We start from the raw sequence: 19,513 nt of genomic DNA, 5'->3' as shown, positions 1-19,513 counted from the left end.
AAAATGAGTGCATCGCCAAACTGAGAGCAGATGTGATAGAGGCTGGGATCCAGTGCTGTAGGAAATCACTGTGCAAATTGTAAAATAAGAACAGATCCTGAATTGTAGTTGTTTCCCATCTAGAGGCAAACCAAAGAAAAAACAGGTGAACAACTTGGTTTTACTGAAAAAATGACCATAAATATGAAAAGACATGAAAATCAAATCTGAAAGACAATGGGGTAGAAGAAATTTAAAACCTCTGGATCTCCAAAGATTTGTCAAGCTCAACTCAAAACTGATGCTCATAAATTTGTCGGTATGTGCTAACATCAAGGAGGCTGCTGTTAAGAGCAATAGAGAAGTGGTGAGGACACAAGCTCTTTCCAGGGTCATGAGCTACCCACCAGGCATCCTTGGTTGGGCAGCAGTAGGTCATTCTGTTGAATCTTTTGATACTTTCAAGTGGCTTCTGATTTCCAAAGGTTTCCTCTTTGACTTTCTACAATTAAAATGAAGCCCGAAAGAGGAACAAAACCAGCAAATAGGAATCACCATTTTATTAAGTAGTTAGACATGTAGTGAAGACCTGCCAGGTTGAAAGTGAAAGGAAGGAGTTGAAAAGTAGATGCTGAAGGTGGGGAGGGAATCTCCTATCCAAGATCTTTCATCAGAAAGACTAAGCACAGCAAACTGCTAGATAAAAGGGATGTATGCAACCTTGGATCTGACAAGAGTGGAAATCCCCTGGCTGGAAAAAAGAAGAAAGGGAGTATGAGGTAGGTATAAGGAGATCCTAGGGCACTGGGCTCAAACCCTAGAGCAGAAGCAGCAGCCCAAAAAAGGAACTCCATCAATCTGTGGCCATGAAAATGTGTGTGTGAACTTTTCTGAAATTCCCAGGGGGAAGAAAAATTTGGGTTGACAGGTGATGAATGCAGAACTCTAAATGCTGGTGTCATCAGTCCTACCCAAAGTAGTTTTTGATGAGCATGGACAAGTCACACAACCTCCATGTACCTCTGCTTCATCACTTCTGTCAGATGGGGGTAGAGATATTGTCTCTTAAAACTTGGATGTGAAAAATAAGATTTCATAACTGTCAAAGTGATCTAAGGGAAGAGCATTATTGCTTGTTGTTAGCATGTGTAAATCATTGTATAGAGTAAATACTGAACTTTGTGTTACCTGGTACACTTTTTAGATGCTCTTTGCTACAGCAGGGATGGTTGCACTCCATCTGCTTCTGACTACCTCCCATGGTGGAAACTACTTTCTCCTGGGAAATCTATCTCAGGACTCAAGTTATCCTTACAGTTCAGTGTTCTCCTGTTACCTAATCTTGATCTTGCTGCTGTCATCTTGTCCTGGGTTCAGCAGTAGCAATCATTTTTTCTCCTTTGTAGCTGGTGCAGTGCTGTGTTTTTGACATTCAGCCTGGGAACAGCGCTGATAACACCGATGTTTTTAGTTGTTGCTAAGTAATGTTTACTCTGACCAAGGACTTTCTGAGTCTCATGCTCTGACAGGGAGGAAGGGAAGCTGGGAGGAAGCAGAGACAGGACATCTGATCCAAACTAGCCAAAGAGGTATTCCATACCACAGCACATCATGCCCAGTATATAAACTGGGGGCAGTTACCCGGAAAGGCTAGATCACTGCTCGGTCGGGCTGGGTATCGGTTGGCGGGGGGGGGGGGGGGGGGGGTGAGCAATTGTATTCTCTTCCCTTGTTATTTCCCTTATCATTATTATTATTGGTGGTAACAGTAGTGGTTTTGTGTTATAGCTTAACTAAGCTAACTACTGGATGGTTCTTATCTCAACCCCTGGGAGTTACATTCTTTCAATTCTCCCTCCCATCCCTATGGGTGTGGAGGGGATTGATTGTGGGGGGAAGAAGAAGGGGGGGAGAGAGAGAGTGGCTGCGTGGTTCTGGGTTGCTGGCTGGGCTTAAACCACAACACATCATTACTGCTCACCCTATCTGCTGTAGAGCACAGGTTTTTGCAGATACAAGAGGTATCTGTGTTTTTGAGTGGGTGGTTTTCATTGTGAGAAGCAGTCTGATTGCTTACATCTTTGCCAAAGTTCAGTTATTTAAGCTAAAACTTTTCTATGCCAGGCATTTCCCTCAGGCTGTTTCCTACCTCTTGCTTTTTCCCTTCTCTTTGCTTTTTTGTTTTAAAATGCAGACAAAAGTCTCAGCTGTTTCTGAGAATGAGCTTAGGGAAGGATACTGCTGCATTATGGCAGATGGGATTATTTTTGGAAGTTGAGTGCTCTGATCTGAAGTCTGGGAGCAGGGCTGTGACTTGAAGATCAGTCAGCCAGGTGTTTACCCCCAAAATGACAGCTCTCCATGGCAGACATTGGTTAGTTGGCCTGGCTCCAGTCTGGGAATACCAGTTGATACTGAAATGTTTCTTGTGAGAGGATCAGGAGTTGCTCTCCTTGTCCTGAAAGGACTTACTATCAAAAAAAAAAAAAAAAAAAAAAGTCTCACCCTGAACAGACTTGGTTTGACACTGGACTGTTAGTAAAGCAAGGTGTGGGAGATCACTACACCTTTGTGCCTTTTACTTTTCTACACAACAAATTGTTGAGTCTGTAGGTCAAATTCAAGCAAATTTGAGAGTGAGAGGGAAAGTGGGTTTCAGAAATTCCTTCAAAAGTTTTTAAATTAGGTTGTGTTGGTGAAAGGGGAGAATGGAGGTGGAAATCCTGAGGAAAATGGCCTACCTTTGTTTTAATGCTCCCCAGAGCAGCCTGTGTTTGTGTAGAACACTGTTATTTAACACCCCTGTGACAGGATCCTACTTCGTATTTGAGCTGTATTTTTCCTCCTTCAGCTTTCAAGGGTGGGTTGGTTTTTTCTCCCAGAACAGCTGAGACCACTGAAAATCTAGGATCTCTGAAACCAGATCTGCCTTTGATACACTATTAATCATGTCTGGATTACGGGCTTGGAGTATACACTGGAATTTTTCTGGTGAAACTGGAAGTGACCTTTGTTTCCCCTTGTTCTTGTGAGTCAGTCTTAAGCCTTAACTGGACATCTACAAGTGCTGCTAATGGAGACCACAGAGGTGATTGAGGGGTGAAAAGCAACCTCTGCTGCTCTTGGGCATTGCTACTTTAACTACTGCTATAGCATTGGCTCGTAGATGTCTTGCTGGTCCCTGCTTTCCTGTCAGTAAGGCCTGTGCAGGGGGAGGAAAGCACAAAAAGGCAGCAAATTATAACCCTAAAGACTTGAGGGATGAAAAACCACATCTAATAAGAAAATCCTATGGTAGAGCATGCTGAGAAATGTCTTGAAATAAGGCAAAGGGGCAGCTGGAAATCCACTCTTCAACTCAGAATATGCAATAAAATCTGCATGAGGAATTTTTTGTGCACCTATGAATCAATCATAGAATCATCTGGGTTGGAAGGGGCCTTCAAAGGTCATCTAGTCCAACCCCCATTCAATGAGCATCGACATCTTCAACTAGATCAGGGAAATCAAGGGAAAGTCATTCTGACTGAGAGCATGCCTGTTAGGATCAAGGTGGAGGACTGGGGACATCCTAATTCCTAGTCAGTATAAACAAATAGCTCTAGCAACAGAGAAGCACAAAAACAAAGCTACTATCAGCACCCTGCCTCTTTGAAATCCTGTCCAAATTCTCAAAGGGATAAGATCAATGTGAACAAAAACAATAACCTTTATATACTTGTACCTTTGCAAGCTCCATAATGAAAGCAGTGGTTGGGACCCCCTATGTCAGAATGCTCTGAACCTGCTTGTGATGGAATGTGCTGATAACAAGGAATATTTCCTTGTGGACTTGGTTTGACACACAAATTTAAATATTACTAACTTTGAGCATCAGCCTCAGCAAGAGACTTTACCTCTCAGTCTTCCATCTGTAAATGGTGGCAGCTCTTCCTAGCCTTGAATGTCTAATTAGACAACAGGCTTCATGACTTTGTCTCTCAGTCTCTGCATTCAACTCAGTGGAGCCTTGAATTCTCTGAAAGAGCAATAAAACAGTCAACAATCCACTTATGATATGACATGGCAGCTTGATGTATTAGGTATATGGAAACAATTTTTGATCATAGAATCATAGACTGGGTTGGGTTGGAAGGGACCTTAAAGCTCATGTAGTTCCAAGACCCCTGCCATGGGCAGGGACTCCTTCCACCTCCACTTGGAGGTTGCACCAAGCCCTGTCCAACCTGGCATTGAACACTGCCAGGAATATAGCATAAATGTGGTTAGCATGTAGCAAGATGAAAGAACTCAGATCTGTTCTGAAACATAACTTTCACCATAAAAATGAAATGAATTCTTTAAGAACATGTTTTTCAATAATCTGAAGTTCAGGAGTGTTGCATCCTGAGTAGAAGGAAATGAGGCAGGAGGGCCAGGAGACCTCCATAGATAGATAAGGAGCTGCTGAGGAAACTGGGAGGGGAAAAAAAAAGCTTATAAAAGGTGAAAGCAAGGACAGGTGGCCTGGGAAGAATACAGGGATGTTGTCCGGGAAGCTAGGGACCAGGTTAGGAAAGCTAAGGCCCAGTTAGAACTGAGTATGACCACATGTGTGAAAGATAACAGGAAAGGCTTCTATAGGTATGCAGCAAATAAAAGACAGACTAGGGACAATGTGGGTCCTTTCCAGAAGCTATCAGGAGAACTGGCTACACAGGATTTGGAGAAGGCTGAGGTACTTAATGACTCCTCTGCCTCAGTCTTCACTGGCAAATGCTCTGACTGCACCACCCAAGTCTCGGAAAGTAGATGCAGGGACTGTGAGAATGAAGACCTTGAACCCACTGTAGGAGAGGATATGGTTCGAGACCATCTTAAGAACCTGAACGTGCACAAGTCCATGGGACCTGCTGAAATCCATCCGCAGGTCCTGAAGGAGTTGGCGAATGAAGTTGCTAAGCCACTGTCCATCATATTTGAAAAATCATGGCAGTCAGGAGAAGTTCCCGACGACTGGATAAGGGAAAATATAACCCCCATTTTCAAGAAGGGGAAAATAGAAGATCCAGAGGACTACAGACCAGTCAGTGTCACCTCTGTGCCTGGCAAAATCTTGGAGCGCATTCTCCTGGAAGGCATGATAAGGCACATGAAAAATATCAAGGTGCTTGGTGACAGCCAGCATGGCTTCACTAAGGGGAAATCCTGCCTGACCAATCTGGTGGCCTTCTATGATGGGGCTATGAAACTGATGGACAGGGGTAGAACAGCTGATGTCATCTACCTGGACTTGTCCAAAGCGTTCGACAATGTCCCACATGACATCCTTGTCTCTAAATTGGAGAGACATCAATTTGATGATTGGACCACCCTGTGAATAATGAACTGGCTGGATGGCCGCACACAAAGAGTTATGGTCAATGGCTCAATGTCCAGCTGGAGACCAGTAACAAGTGGTGTCCCTCAGGGATTGGTGTTGGGACCAGTCTTGTTCAACATCTTTATCAGCAACACAGACAGTGGGATTGAGTGCACCCCCAGCAAGTTTGTTGATGACACCAAGCTGTGTGGTTCGGTTGATACACTGGAGAGAAGGAATGCCATCCAGAGGGACCTTGAGGTACTTGTGAGGTAGGCTGATACCAGCCTTATGGAGTTTAACCATGCCAAGTGCAAGGTCCTACACCTGGGTCAGAGCATTCCCAGGCACAGCCACAGGTTGGGCAAAGAAGAGATTCAGAGCAGCCCTGTGGAGAAGGACTTGGAGGTGCTGGTCAATGAGAAAATGAACATGAGGCAGCAGTGTGTGCTCGCAACCCAGAAAGCTAGCTGTATCCTGGGCTGCATCAAAAGGAGCGTGACCAGCAAGTCAGAAGAGGTGATCCTGCCCCTCTGCTCTCATGAGACCTCACTTGGAGTATTGTGTACAGTTCTGGTGTCCTCAACATGAAAAGGACATGAAACTGTTGGAACAAGTCCAGAGGAGGGCCATGAGGATGATCAGGGGACTGGAGCACTTCCCGTATGAAGACTGGCTGAAAAAGTTGGGGCTGTTCAGCCTGGAGATGAGAAGCTGCGTGGAGACCTCATAGCAGCCTTCCAGTATCTGAATGGGGCCTACAAGGATGCTGGGGAGGGACTCTTCACTAGGGAGCGTAGTGACAGGACAAGGGGTAAGGGTTTAAAACTTAAAAAGTGGAAGTGTGAAATCCGAACTCACTCCTCTAAACAAGATAACAAGGTTTTATTGAGGGACAAAATCAATAAAGCAAAAGCAACAGCACTGGGCGCATGACCGTACCCAGAGGCGCAAGTGATTAGTATTTGTTACAGGTTTATATACTTTCACTATTGCATTAGTCACATACATATTCATAATTCCCGTGTATAGGCGGGGAATATTATAACTAGCTCCAGGAACTTATTATCATAAGTCTCCTCCTCTTGGCGTCTGGGTACTGCTCTGTGGTGACTGTGGGCAGGGGTCTTGGGGATGAAGTAAGCAGTCTTCCTCTTGTGAGTAGGGGTCTTCAAGATGAAGTAAGCAGTCTTCCTCACAGTGTACTTTTCATCTTTGGCACAGTTGGACGCCCCAGTAATCACACAACTAGCTGAAACCAGCCATATCTGTAATTCTTCTGATAACTAGCAAAGATTTAAAACAGTGTGACCTTCCTGCAAAATTTATTGCAGGATGGGCAGACAAGGAGTATCCCAAGCTAGCAGATGTTTGGGAGGATCTGTCTCTAAACTAACTGATAAGTAGAAGGATGGTGTGAAATAATTCACTCATGTTTAGTGGGGCCACTAAATCCTGTTATCTCACCAGAGACTTACAACACAAACATTGTTCTTTAAAGCTAAAGATACTTTAGAAGACTATTGTGAAACAATCAACTCATGTTTAGCGGGGCCACTACATTCCACAGACTTACAACATAAACATTTTTCCCTTTCTACAACCTAAGTTAAGCTAAAAATTACTTTAACTCTATGTCATTCAGGCACTAGCTTTTCTTATATCAAGCCCTCCTCACCCCCTTCTTTCTTTTACCTTTACAAATTCTTTTATGTGACTCCATTTTGCTCAAGAGTTCCGGCCCTTCTTTAACTTGTCTAATCTTGTGTCTTTAGTGAGCTTTGTTTCTGTTATTGTAAGCTTGTACAGTTATATCCACATAACCACACCTATGACTTGCAAAAGCCAATACATTTATGTTTTTATCACATAAGTTTAGATTAGATATAAGGAAGAAGTTCTTACTGTAAGGGTGGTGAGGCACTGGAACGGGTTGCCCAGGGAGGCTGTGAATGCTCCATCCCTGGTAGTGTTCAAGGCCAGGTTGGACAGAGCCTTGGGGACATGGTTTAATGGGAGGTGTCCCTGCCCATGGCAGGGAGGTTGGAACTAGATGATCTTAAGGTCCTTTACCAACCCCAACTATTCTATGATTCTACAAAATAAGAACGAAGAGTAGCGACCCCCCGCTCGCCTCAGCCCCGCGGAGTAAATTACCATACTCACACACGCCAGGGAAGAACACTGACTAAACCGACGTCTCGCCTCGGAGGGCGGTGCCCGGTGGCGCATGCGCGGTGGTGGTGCTTTGAGTTGTGAGTGGTGTGGCTGTTGGGATGGAGTTTACTAGTGCGGGAGGAAGTTGGGGGGTGGTGGCAGGAGGAGGAGAGAAGAGGAGGAGGTTGATGGGCGGGTTAACAAAGGGCGAAGCTGCTGGCCGGGTGAGTGAACAGGCAGTTGGCGGCAGTCTCATCACTATGCCGCGGGTTGTCCCTGATCAGCGGAGCAAATTCGAGAATGAGGAGTTTTTCAGGAAGCTGAGCCGAGAGTGTGAGGTGAGGTGATGACGAGTATACACACTCTCCCTGTTTTCTTCCTGTCTCTTCTCGAAAGTTTCCGCGGAGGGGCCGGGGAAGCATCTCGTCTCAGTCGAGAGCTGCAGTCTGTGCACTCCGCTGCGCCCTTATTGCCGCGATTGGCCCTTCCTGATTGCGCATTCTGTCCTTCGCAGGTTAAATACACTGGCTTCAGGGACCGGCCGCACGAGGAGAGGCAGGCTCGTTTTCAGAACGCCTGTCGTGATGGTCGCTCCGAGATTGTAAGTGGTGCTGAGCTTCTTTCAGGTCCCTGCGCCGGGTAGTCGCGAGCAGGAAGCGGCTGTCCCGGGGTCCGGCAGTTCCTCTGGGGCGTTTCACCCCGTGGGTGAGATTTTAAATTAAAAGTTTTAGGGAGTCTTGGAGGGGGAGACCTTTCGAAGTGCCCGAGCCTGAAATGCAGGGTGCGACGGGAGGGAGCGGTGGTCGGTGTCCGGGCTGAAAAGTTTTGCTTGAGGAAAAGAAAAATTTTTCCGCCTTTCAAAGGGCGAGGGAGAGGAGGCTTTCGTTAAAAGGCAGCATTTCTTCCCCTCTTCAGAATAGAGCTTTCCTCGCTGAAACGTGTCGCTCTGCTTTCGCCATCAGTGAAAATATGGTTGGGAGATTGAAGGGAAGTGATGGTTAGGTGAGGAACATTTCAAGGCCACACGCGAATATGAACTGGCTGTGCTGCCTGCCCTGTGCACGTGTTAGTCGTAACTTGCTTATTTCAGTATTCAACTCGGTCTTCCAACCTTCCCCCCCCCCCCCCCATCTCAAGCTAGCTTTCAGAAACGTGTAAAATTGTTCAGGAGGTGCTAGCTAAAAGGTCTTGACTGAGCTGTGCGATGTGCTTGCGAATTGAATCATAGAATCATTTGGGTTGTGAGGGACCTTAAACAAATCAAATACTTTTAAAGTTAGTTTTTGAAACTCACCACTTCAGCCCTGGTTTTATCATTCATTAAGACTAGTTGCAGGCTACTTGCTGTTTCTTAATTCAGAAGTGAGATGAAGTATGGCCTAGAGTAGTCAAGAACTGACTAGTTATTTTTTGGGTTGATTTCTGCTATATATTGCTTCTGCAGGATCAGTATCTTATTGTTGTTAAGTTCTTAACTCTTTGCTGTTAATAAAATTAAGTAATCTCTCATTAATAGAATATAATGAAAGGTAAAAGAGGTAAAAATTCTCTTTCCATAGAAAATAATCCCTACTTTCACCAAGTTCGGTTTATGATTATTTTTTTAATTTCACATGGTATAGATACTGCTAGTTAATGTATGATGGAGCTATTATGCACGTACATCCCAGCAAATATAACTGAATACCAGTTACTGCAACTGATCTTGTTTATTTGCATTTGTGAGTAAAAGGATATGCATTCAAGTACATGCTTACCTTTTATTGAGTAACTTTATATTTAGCTGAATCTTATCACAGGTTCTAAGACCACAGGATATTATTTAGTGAAAAGGTCCCTGTAGCCTGTAGTCAGTCTCTTTAATTAATTAATTAAATATTCACCAGGGAAACAATGGGTAGGCAGGGAAAACATAATTTGCTAACACTTGAAGTTCCTGAGCAGGTAAAAGTGCATAATATACCCGAGTCTACTAAAAAATAAAATAAATGGACATGTAGGCCATAACCTAGCTTTCTAATGCAGCCTACACAGTTATATAAAAGGGAAATCACTGTAGTTTCACCTCTGTACTTGCTGCTGTCTTTGTTAGCCAGAGCTTCATCTCTTGGAAGCAACCAGTGATGCTTGTCTTTTGTTTTTTTACTTAATTATGAAAGTGTTTAAACTACTTGATCTGAAACATCTAGTTTTGGTTTGTGAACAGGGCACAAGTAGTTGGGTTTCTTTAGAAATGTGTGTGTAATGACTGATGTTAAAAAGAGCCAGCTATTTTACTTTTATTCAGTCTTGAATAAATCCTTGATGCCTGAAAAAATATTTTTTATTTTCAAAGGGAGACTTTACAAATGACCTTACATATTTTCAAGCAGCAAAAAAATGCAGAGAATAGCTTAGGGATTTAATGTAGAACTGGCAGTAGGTTGTTGGTTACTTCTGTCAAATAACTTTTGATGGAATAAAGAAAATAATTACCAGTGTTACTGAAAAGTTTTACTGAAAATTTTTGGTCTTACTGGTATTGCTTTGGTAACCTGAAAATAACTTTACATGTTCAGTTTATTTTGGGAGACTTCTAACTACCTTCTTGTGTGGAAGGTATTAATATACACTTACATGCAACATAAAATGTTGTATGCAAGTGGGTCAGATCACCCTTGTACTACCTGATGAGCATTTTGTAAAATGTGAGGCATATGTAGGATAGTATTTCAGATTGAGCTTTACTTAAAAGGCTCAGTAAAAATCCAAAACCACAAACAAAACCCCAAAAAACCACCATCCCCCCACCATCAAAAAAAATCAAAACAAACCATGATTTTTCTTACTTTCAAGTTTAAGCCCAAGCTTGTGTGATTTTTCTTAAATATTTTTTGAATTTGCTTGTTATTAGAGGAAAATTGTTGGGTTCAGTCTAGTCCTGTATGGTTACTAGCAAGACTTCTCGGGTTTGATTTTGTGATAAACACGTAAATGTATTGGCTTTAGCAAATCATAGGTGTTGCTATGTGGATGTAATTGTATGAGTTCCCAATAACAGAAACAAAGCTCGTTAAGGACGCAAGATTAGACAACAAGTTGAAAATGGCCAGAACTCTTGAGCAAAATGGAGTCACATAGCAAAAGAATTTGTAAAGGTAAAAGAAAAGTGGGGGGGATGACTTGATATGAGGAAAGCTAGTGCCTGGAAAACATAGGGTTAAAGTACTTTTTATCTTAACTTAGGTTGAAGATAAAGAAGAATGTTTGTGTTGTAAGTCTGTGGTGAGATAACAGGATTTAGTGGTCCCACTAAACATGAGTGAATTATTTCACACCATCTACTTATCAGTTAGTTTAGAGACAGTGTCTCCTGAATATCTGCTAGCTTTGGATATTCCTTGTCTGCCTGTCTTTTTTTGCTTGCAATAAATTTTGCAGGAAGGTCACACTGTTTTAAAACTTTGCTAGCTATCAGAAAAATTACAGATATGGCTGGTTTCAGCTAGTTTTGTGGTTACTGGGGTGTCCAACTGTGCCAAAGATGAAAAGTACACTGTGAGGAAGACTGCTTACTTCATCCCCAAGACCCCTGCCCACAGTCACCGGTGAGCAGATGCCAAGAGGAGGAGACTTATGATAATAAGCTCCTGGAGCTAGTTATAATATTCCCTGCCTCTACGTGGGAATTATGAATATGTATATGGCTAATACAATAGTGAAAGTATATATGCCTGTAACAAATGCTAATCAGTGTGCCTCTAGCTACGGTCACGTGCCCAGTGCTGTTGTCTATGCTTTATTGACTTTGTCCCTCAATAAAACTCTGTTATCTTGATTAGAGGAGTGAGCTTGTATTTCACAGTTTTAAGAAGCACATGGGTATTTTAATTGGATGGTTTTATCTGCTCAAAGAGAAGGAACAGACTTAAAAAATCCAGCTAATAAATATCTACGTAGCTTTTTAGATAGCCTGTGATTTAAACATTGCCTGCGTAACTTGATGAGGATGTGGTAATTTGTGCTGCTTTTTTTCTGATATTTTTTCCATGTTTTTTTCATAGCACAAGTTTGCGGGTGGAAGCAGGGAGGCATGGGCACTTCAGTTTTTTTTTTTGTTTCCCAGAAGGCAAGTATAGTATCCTTGGCGCCTGAGGGAAACCAGAGTGGTCCAGAGGGATAAGGATAGTCTGGAAGGGAACTTGATTGCAGAGTATTAGCCTCTCTTGGTGGAGGGGCAAAAAGTCAAGACAAAGAACTTCTCTTTTCAAAATGGGAGGTGTTAATCTTGTGTTAGCATTGCAGTATGCGACTAGAACTATCTTAATGTGTAGAGCTATTGTGTCAGGTAGCAGTACAGTTACACTAAAAAGTTACTGAATTCTGGGTTGCTTGAAAAGAATCTGCTTGTCAGGAGATTCTAACTATAAGAACAGTATTTGTATAGCTTTTAAGGAAAACTGTATTCAGGATTAATGACTACTTAACTGCATTGATTACCATAATCACTTTATTTGATTGCAACAAATTATGTTTAACCCTGGGATTTTGAGTAGAGGTATTCTGGGAGCATGCTTGAGTATTCACATGCTTACAGGACACTTGAGTGTGCCAGTGAAGGGTGTAAATACTGTGAACCTGACTTGTAGAAATTTTTTTTTTTTTAAATTGAAATAATGTCTAGAAATTTACATATGCTGCATGGCTTGGAGTTAGGATTACAAATATACAGAGTTTATAAAGAGAACTGAATCTTACTTTTATTTGATACCATAGAAAATTATTTACGTGAAAGCAGCTTATGCTTCTGATATGGTTAAGTCATGATCCTTTAATAAATCCTTTAATGATTTTTACGAAGGGCTGCAGCTGAGAATTCCTACAGTTGCCTATTCTCATTGACACAGCATCTGCTGATTTGGATTTCAGTGGTTTCCTAATATGGCAAGAGGGCTTCATCCTGTTAAGTCTAATTGAGCTGTATATTAGATGACAAAATAGGAATACTTACATTCCAGTTAAGTGTTTACCTAGGTACAAGGTAGGTTGTGAAAGGAAACAGTCCTTTGAAAAAGAATTGTCCTATGTAACAGGTCTCAGGAGTTAATTTTCCTTCAGTAATACTTCTAGAGATATTCAAGCTCTTTGAAAAGCATGGGCAATTTTTAATGTTGTAGGAACTCTAAGTAGGTGCAGGGTATCCAGACAGAACTGAAAGGACGGATTCTTAGTCAGCAAAACTGATTTGAAAGAAGTATTGATTCTGTGTTGTATTTTATACCCAAAACAGCCAATGGCAAATGTTGTCAAAATGGAATCGGATGTTTAACTTTATATTTAAGAAAAATGAGTGTGTGTTCTTGACTTTAAGTGTTCTCTATGCTGCCTGGCTTCAGACATGAACTCATGTAAAAATTAATGACTGCCTACGTAATTTATGTACTGTTTTGCTTCCTGATTCTGTTTGTATTGGTTTTTCTAAAAGGCTTTTGTGGCCACGGGAACCAATCTGTCTCTCCAGTTTTTTCCAGCCAGTTGGCAGGGGGAGCAGAGACAGACACCAACTCGGGAATATGTTGACTTTGAAAGAGAAGGAGGAAAGGTAAGAAGGGAATTGGTGTGACTGAAATGTACTTTTATGTTGTGCTTATGATGTTATTAATATGGACCACATGTATGAGCTGAAATTAATATTTCACATCTTGGTGCATGTAGGTAGTCCCATGAGTACAGATGGAAACTGAACTGATAAAGTCTGGTATCACTTTGGTTTAGAGGATGCTAGTATTTCTGGAGGGAAACATGTGGGCAGTCCCAATAGCTTTTTATTATTTTGAAGAATGTAACTTTATTTCTGCTGTCATGCTGTGACAAAATTTTGGGGAGCAACTTAAATTTGGTGTTGATTAGGTGCTTCAAAAATGGTTCAGAAATTAGACTTTTGGCAGTGTATTGTGGTAGACTAATGAAAATTTGTACTTTGAATAGGTTACTTCCTTGGGTTTTAAGTTGCCAGTTGATACAGCAAGCATTCACCATGCTGCTTAATGGAGTGGAACTTTTTCTTTCTCAGTTTCACTGTGAGAGATAACACAGAAGCAGCATTACTTTTGGAATTGATTTCTGATTTTTTTTTTATTATTTTTATTTTTTCTTCCTGAGGTGCCTGTCCCATAGATTGATATTGAAAGCTAGAATTCCCTCATGATAGCGATGGCTACTGTGAAGCTGTACTAGATTTAAAGCCAGAAGCCTTGCTTAGTCTCATCAGAATAAAGCTACTGAAATCACACCTGCTTCCCCCCCCCCCCCCCCCCCCTTCTACAGGAAAAACGTATATTTAAAAAGTGGATGCTGTCTTTTATCTGTGCTGCTGTAGGTGCTTTAGGACTGATCCAAAGGTCACTGAATTCAGTAAGAGACTTTCTGCAGACCCCAGTATGTTTGGACCAGCACTTAAGCCCCCACAGCCTTTCTGTTTCAGACTAATTTCTGTATATTTTTTTTACTTTAAACATTTTTTAGTAGACCACAAAATTCTTGCTTTTATCTAAAATTTTTACTCCTTCTTGTAACAAGTAATGGCTACTGCTACGAAACCTACTGGGCTGGAGGAAATATTTGAAGCATATTTGGGTTTAATGGCATATTGGGTCTTTTGCTGCTAGGTGGAAGGTAAATATTACCTATAGTGGGAAAAGTTGATTGGAAAAAAAAAAATCTTGAGTGCAGTTATGGCATTTGGAATTCAAGTTAATGAGCTCTTTTGGAAGAAAGTTTTCCATGTAGTCCTGTGAGGCTCGCAGAAGTTTGACAAATTGGGGAGGAGGAGTGAATTTGGCTATGCTGAGTATTGACTGCTTTGCTAAGGAAACTGAATTGAATCTGGCTCTGACTGAAAAAATATTGATTCTGGCTCACAATTGAATGAGGAATTTTTCTTGTAATATGTAAGAAGACTGAAGTCTCTTTCCTTGCCAGTTCAAAACTAATTTTATTTACTCCTATGATTTTTTTTTAACTTTTTTTTCCTCTGAATGAATTCTTAAAGTACTGAACTAATTCATCTATTTTCTTATGTTGTCTTAATCATGTAAGAGCGTGGTAGATATGCTGTGTATTAAAAGAGAACTTGAGCCTCACTAATGAATGCCACTCCTTGTTTTATGTGTTTACAGTAAATTCTGGAGTGCTTTGTTAAAATGTTTAGAAGAATTCATCTGAATGAGTCTGGAGGTGGACAAACTAATAAATGGGGAGTAGTGTTATGCTCCAGTATGAACAAATTGCAAATTCACGGTTGTAATTAAACTCTACTAGTGTCAATCACATGTGAATGCAGGCTTGCTCTGCACAGAATTAAAGTTCTCTGGGAGTAAGCCACTCTAAGAGCCTCAGAAGAGGAGTAAGTAAGATGTGAGCGTGTTCCTTGTATCAACAGAAAGTGTTTCATGTGAGTTGTCCTGAGATTGTCCTCTGTAGATTTTTGTTGTTTGGCTTTAAGAATTTCTTAGGCTCCAGCAGTCTCTTAACACCATGTGATTTTTTGTAGATCTGTGAAACGTTGTTTTGAGAGCTTTGATTCTCGAGGCAATGCATGATGTGCTTGTTCATCACCAGATTTAAGCCAGCAATGCATGTTTTTAATTATATGAGTAAAAAAGCCTGGGGGGAGCTGTCGGTTTATTATTATTTTTAGGCATTAGTGTGAGATCTAGAATGTAGATAAACTTCCCAACACTAGAATATTTTTGTTCTGGAATTCTGCTTTGGGGTTTGGCTGAACAAATAATGGCCCAGAATAGTTTATCCAGGGTTGAAGTATGTCGCTATTATGACTAAGCAGTTTTGTATGAAGATTGACAAAGCCACCAGTCTGCTAGAATTGCTTCTTAAGTGATTGAATAACACCTTTGTAAATCCATGTGAAAGTCAGGATTCTGTGAATACTGCTTTACAGGCTTGAGGTTTCTCTTTCTGGTATTTCCTAACTGAGGGGGGTTTTGTATGCTTAATTTGCCTTTTAATTTGATGCATCTGATGTTCACAGTGGATGAGTAGGCAGGCCTCTAGTGGGTACACTATCTTAATTCAAGGATTGGATAGCTAAGTGCTCACTTAATGTTTCAACTTGCTTTAAACTCAAGCTAAACTTTTTTTTCAAGATAGTTTTAACATTCTGTGCTGTCTTTGATCTGTGGCAAATATAATTGTGTATTTGAGCACTTTCTCAGGTATGTCATAGCAAAAGTAGGACTAAAGATAGGTCCCTAGATTTGTAGAAATGATAGAACATTGTACTTCATTGTGATTGGGGGGGGTGTGGAGGGTACATCAAATTCAGTGTATGTCCTGTTTCTGGATATCCAAATCATACCAAGGCTTCCTAGTTTGCGGGCTTTTCATTTTTTTGTTTGCTTGGGTGTTGTTTTGTGTGTGTTTGTTGTGTTTTTTTGTGGTTTTAAGATATTAAGAAATCCAGAGGCAGACAGTAGTAGTCTAATGAAAAATCACATAATGGAACTCTGGAATGAAATCAAGGGCTTTATTTTCACCTTGGTTCTCTGGTATTGTTAATTACTTAGACTGGTTTTTATTGTGCTTAATGAAGTCCTTGACTTCAGTTTTATATTGATACCATATAAACAAACTTCAGGCTGAACTGTGTGTTTGGCCTTCAGTGCTTCTCAGAATCTGATTTTATTGAAAGTCCCCTTGTTTTGGTAAGAACTGTGATCAAATATCTTTACACGATTCATTTTGTATACTTTTTACAGTAAGATAACACGTTCTCAGTTTTTGACTGTTGCTCAATATGTTCATACAGCTCTTGTTTTTCTTACCAGAAAGAGTATTAGGTCTTAGATTTTTTTTCTTTTATTGTTTAAATACCAGTCACTAGGCTGATGAAATGTGTGAAGGTTGTTTTATTTCCCCTCCCCTTTATAATACTATTTTCCATCTTGCTTCTAATGCAGCCGAACTTCCTGTCTGCTGCTTGGTGCAGCTGCTCAAACATACACCAGGCTCTTCAATACAAGCTCATTTTGATATAATATGCTGTAAATTCCACAACTCTGGAGGGAAGCACATCAGAGATGATCAAAATTGATTTGTAGTGCCTGGTATGCTGTGTGTGATATAGGTAGAATTTCTACTCACTAGACCATTAACTTTGTTCTAGCCATAACCAGAGATTACCAGACTTCAGCTTTCTTCCTGAAGATGCTGAGTTTCTTTTCATTCAGGTTTTTGTTGTAACTAGGAAATTATATTTGGCTATAAATTGATGTTAAATGATTGGATGAATTAAACAGAAAATATCTGTGCTGCAGATGTGTCCTGGTTTTGAGCAGCAGCAGTCATTTTTCTCCTTCTTAGGAGCTAGTACAGTGCTGTGTTTTGATCTTTTGGCCTTGGAGCAGTGGTGATAATGCCGATGTTTTCAGTTGCTGCTCGAATGTTTGGTGTGGCCAAGGACTTTCTGAGCCTCATGCTCTGCCAGGGAGGAGGGGAGGCTGGGAGGGAGCAGAGACAGGACACCTGACCCAAACTGACCAAAGAGGTATTCCATACCACAGCACGTCATGCCCAGGATGTAATGGGGAGTTACCCGGAAGGGTTGGGACTGCAGGGTTGGAGGAGGTATCGGTCGGTGCTCGGCTGGGGGGAGTGGGGCGAGTTATTGGTCGGCTGGTGTTAAGGTGTTGTATTCTTTCCTCTTGTTATTTCCTTTATCATTATTATTATTGGTGGTAGCAGTAGTGATCTATGTTATACCTTAGTTACTAAACTGTTCTTATCTCAACCCGTGGGAGTTGCATTCTTTTTGATTCTCCTCTCCGTCCCTCCAGGAGCAGGGGGAGGGCAAGAAGGGGGGGAGTGAGTAAAAGAGGTTTGTGGTTGGGTTCAAACCACGACAGTTCTTTTTGGCGCCCAACGTGGGGCATGAAGGGTTGAGATAACGACGGAGATGATCAGATTATTAGTCGTCACAGTACTGATTTATTGGCTCTCAAAGTTGTTTCTCTTGCTCTCAGAGCTTCAGAATGTAGTACATTACTTAGAGCCGGTATTCCCTGTGGTAGTGTTTATCAAGTGTGGGGCTTGGGCTAAGGTTTTTGTTTCACTGTACTTTATGGCAATGGCTTGTAATACGGGTGGGCTCCAAGAGCAGGGAGGGATGGACGTGGCCGTGGACTTGTACCGGGCCGTCCCGCTGCTCTTCACCGCCCTGGCCCTTGTCCCTCGCCTCTGTCTTTGTGAAGTTGCGGGGAGCCGAGGGGGAGCGGCCCCGGGAGCCGGCGGCGGCCGAAGCGGCCCGGGAGAGCGGCCCCGGGGACCAGACGGCGGCGGGAGCGGGGCCGGAGGCCGGGAGGAAGGCGGCTGCTGAGCAGCGGGAGGAGGCGGCCGAGGAGCCGAGCCCCGCGGAGGAGCCGAGCCCAGCGGAGGAGCCCAGCCCCGCGGCCGAGCCCAGCCCCGCGGCGGCCGAGAGCGTCCCCCGGCAGCCGCCCGCCGAGCCCCAGGAGGTTGCAGGGGCCCAGGCAGCATTTCCCAGCAAGGCAGAGGAGGAAGAGCTGCACCCAGGGAAAGAGACGCTGGAGGTGGGAGAGCCGGCAAGCACAGCAGCTGCACCAGCCCCAGGGACAAGTACAGCAGCGTCATTGGAGAGTTCTGAAGGGTTTGAATGGCCTGTGGGTACCCTTGGGACCTGCCTGCTGATTGTGATGGGGATCAGCATGTTGGCACACACACAGAGGGTGTTCTACCCACGGCCATTTTGTCTGATCTCAGAAGTCAAGCAGAGTCAGGTTTGCTTCTTGTCTGGGGTTAGACAACAATATGGGAGGACCAAGAGATCTTCCCCAAGGCTGGACAGCCATGAGTGGCAGGGTGTGGGGGGCAGTATGAGTGAGTATCTAGTCCACTGGGCCCCTCCAGTGCTTTGGAAGCGTCGGAGATGGAAGGCAGCTCTATGGAGTCCCCAGCAACAAGCTGCAGAAACTGCTGAAGGGGACAGTGAATTATTTCGAGCCTGGTGGGCCATGACACTTCAGGCCATCAGGGCAGAGATGCAACATAGAGATGGACTCATGATCGAGGGGTGGACTTAGCAATGGACACTATTGCCCAGGTTATTCATGAGTGTGAACACTGCACACAGCCTCTCCTGCTCTGAGAGACTGTAACAAGAGATGGAACCTGACATCATGGACCAGATGGACTCAGCAGCTTTATAGGTCCATGCACTAAGAAATGATGTTTTTCTCTGTGTATATGTAGATGTATATATATATGTAAGAGTGATGGCATATTGAAGATGTGGGATCTGAGCATGACGTGAATGGTATGGAATAAGGGGTGGATAATGTCCTGGTTTTGAGCAGCAGCAGTCATTTTTCTCCTTCTTAGGAGCTAGTACAGTGCTGTGTTTTGATCTTTTGGCCTTGGAGCAGTGGTGATAACGCCGATGTTTTCAGTTGCTGCTCGAATGTTTGGTGTGGCCAAGGACTTTCTGAGCCTCATGCTCTGCCAGGGAGGAGGGGAGGCTGGGAGGGAGCAGAGACAGGACACCTGACCCAAACTGACCAAAGAGGTATTCCATACCACAGCACGTCATGCCCAGGATGTAATGGGGAGTTACCCGGAAGGGTTGGGACTGCAGGGTTGGAGGAGGTATCGGTCGGTGCTCGGCTGGGGGGAGTGGGGCGAGTTATTGGTCGGCTGGTGTTAAGGTGTTGTATTCTTTCCTCTTGTTATTTCCTTTATCATTATTATTATTGGTGGTAGCAGTAGTGATCTATGTTATACCTTAGTTACTAAACTGTTCTTATCTCAACCCGTGGGAGTTGCATTCTTTTTGATTCTCCTCTCCGTCCCTCCAGGAGCAGGGGGAGGGCAGGAAGGGGGGGAGTGAGTAAAAGTGGTTTGTGGTTGGGTTCAAACCACGACAAGATGTTACAGCAGTTACAGAATGTAATGGGGGGGAGATGATGTATTTACCAAAAATTATATTTAAATGCAAGACAACAGCACCAATTTTCCCACTTGTGTCCT

At 42.8% G+C, this 19,513-nt stretch overlaps 1 protein-coding gene and 1 long non-coding RNA gene across 13 annotated transcripts in view; one reads left to right on the top strand and one right to left on the bottom strand.

Moving 5' to 3' along the window:
• Positions 1 to 6,188: 6,188 nt before the first annotated feature.
• LOC136004482 (uncharacterized) lies at positions 6,189 to 8,432 on the bottom strand. Its single transcript, XR_010608486.1, has 2 exons — positions 7,487 to 8,432; positions 6,189 to 6,606 (listed from the first exon to the last, which is right to left on the bottom strand). It is a non-coding gene; the product is annotated as an uncharacterized LOC136004482 (long non-coding RNA).
• The window catches only part of LOC136004481 (core-binding factor subunit beta-like), an 88,149-nt gene continuing 76,273 nt past the window's right edge, over positions 7,638 to 19,513 (top strand). For 2 of the 12 annotated variants that reach the window (XM_065660998.1, XM_065661005.1), the window contains exons 1-3: positions 7,643 to 7,815; positions 7,992 to 8,078; positions 12,942 to 13,058. In XM_065660998.1, the coding sequence (XP_065517070.1) occupies positions 7,666 to 7,815; positions 7,992 to 8,078; positions 12,942 to 13,058 (354 nt within the window). In that variant the 5' untranslated portion in view covers positions 7,643 to 7,665. Of the gene's footprint in view, positions 7,816 to 7,991; positions 8,079 to 12,941; positions 13,059 to 19,513 lie in introns of all 12 variants that reach the window. The other 10 variants (XM_065661002.1, XM_065661004.1, XM_065660996.1 and 7 more) reach the window with 9 other exon arrangements.

The sequence above is a fragment of the Lathamus discolor genome, chromosome W (genome assembly GCF_037157495.1).
Source record: "Lathamus discolor isolate bLatDis1 chromosome W, bLatDis1.hap1, whole genome shotgun sequence".
Lineage (NCBI taxonomy): Eukaryota > Metazoa > Chordata > Aves > Psittaciformes > Psittacidae > Lathamus > Lathamus discolor.
The sequence above is the reverse complement of the archived record's forward strand: the minus strand, read 5'-3'. Positions and strand labels throughout refer to the sequence as shown.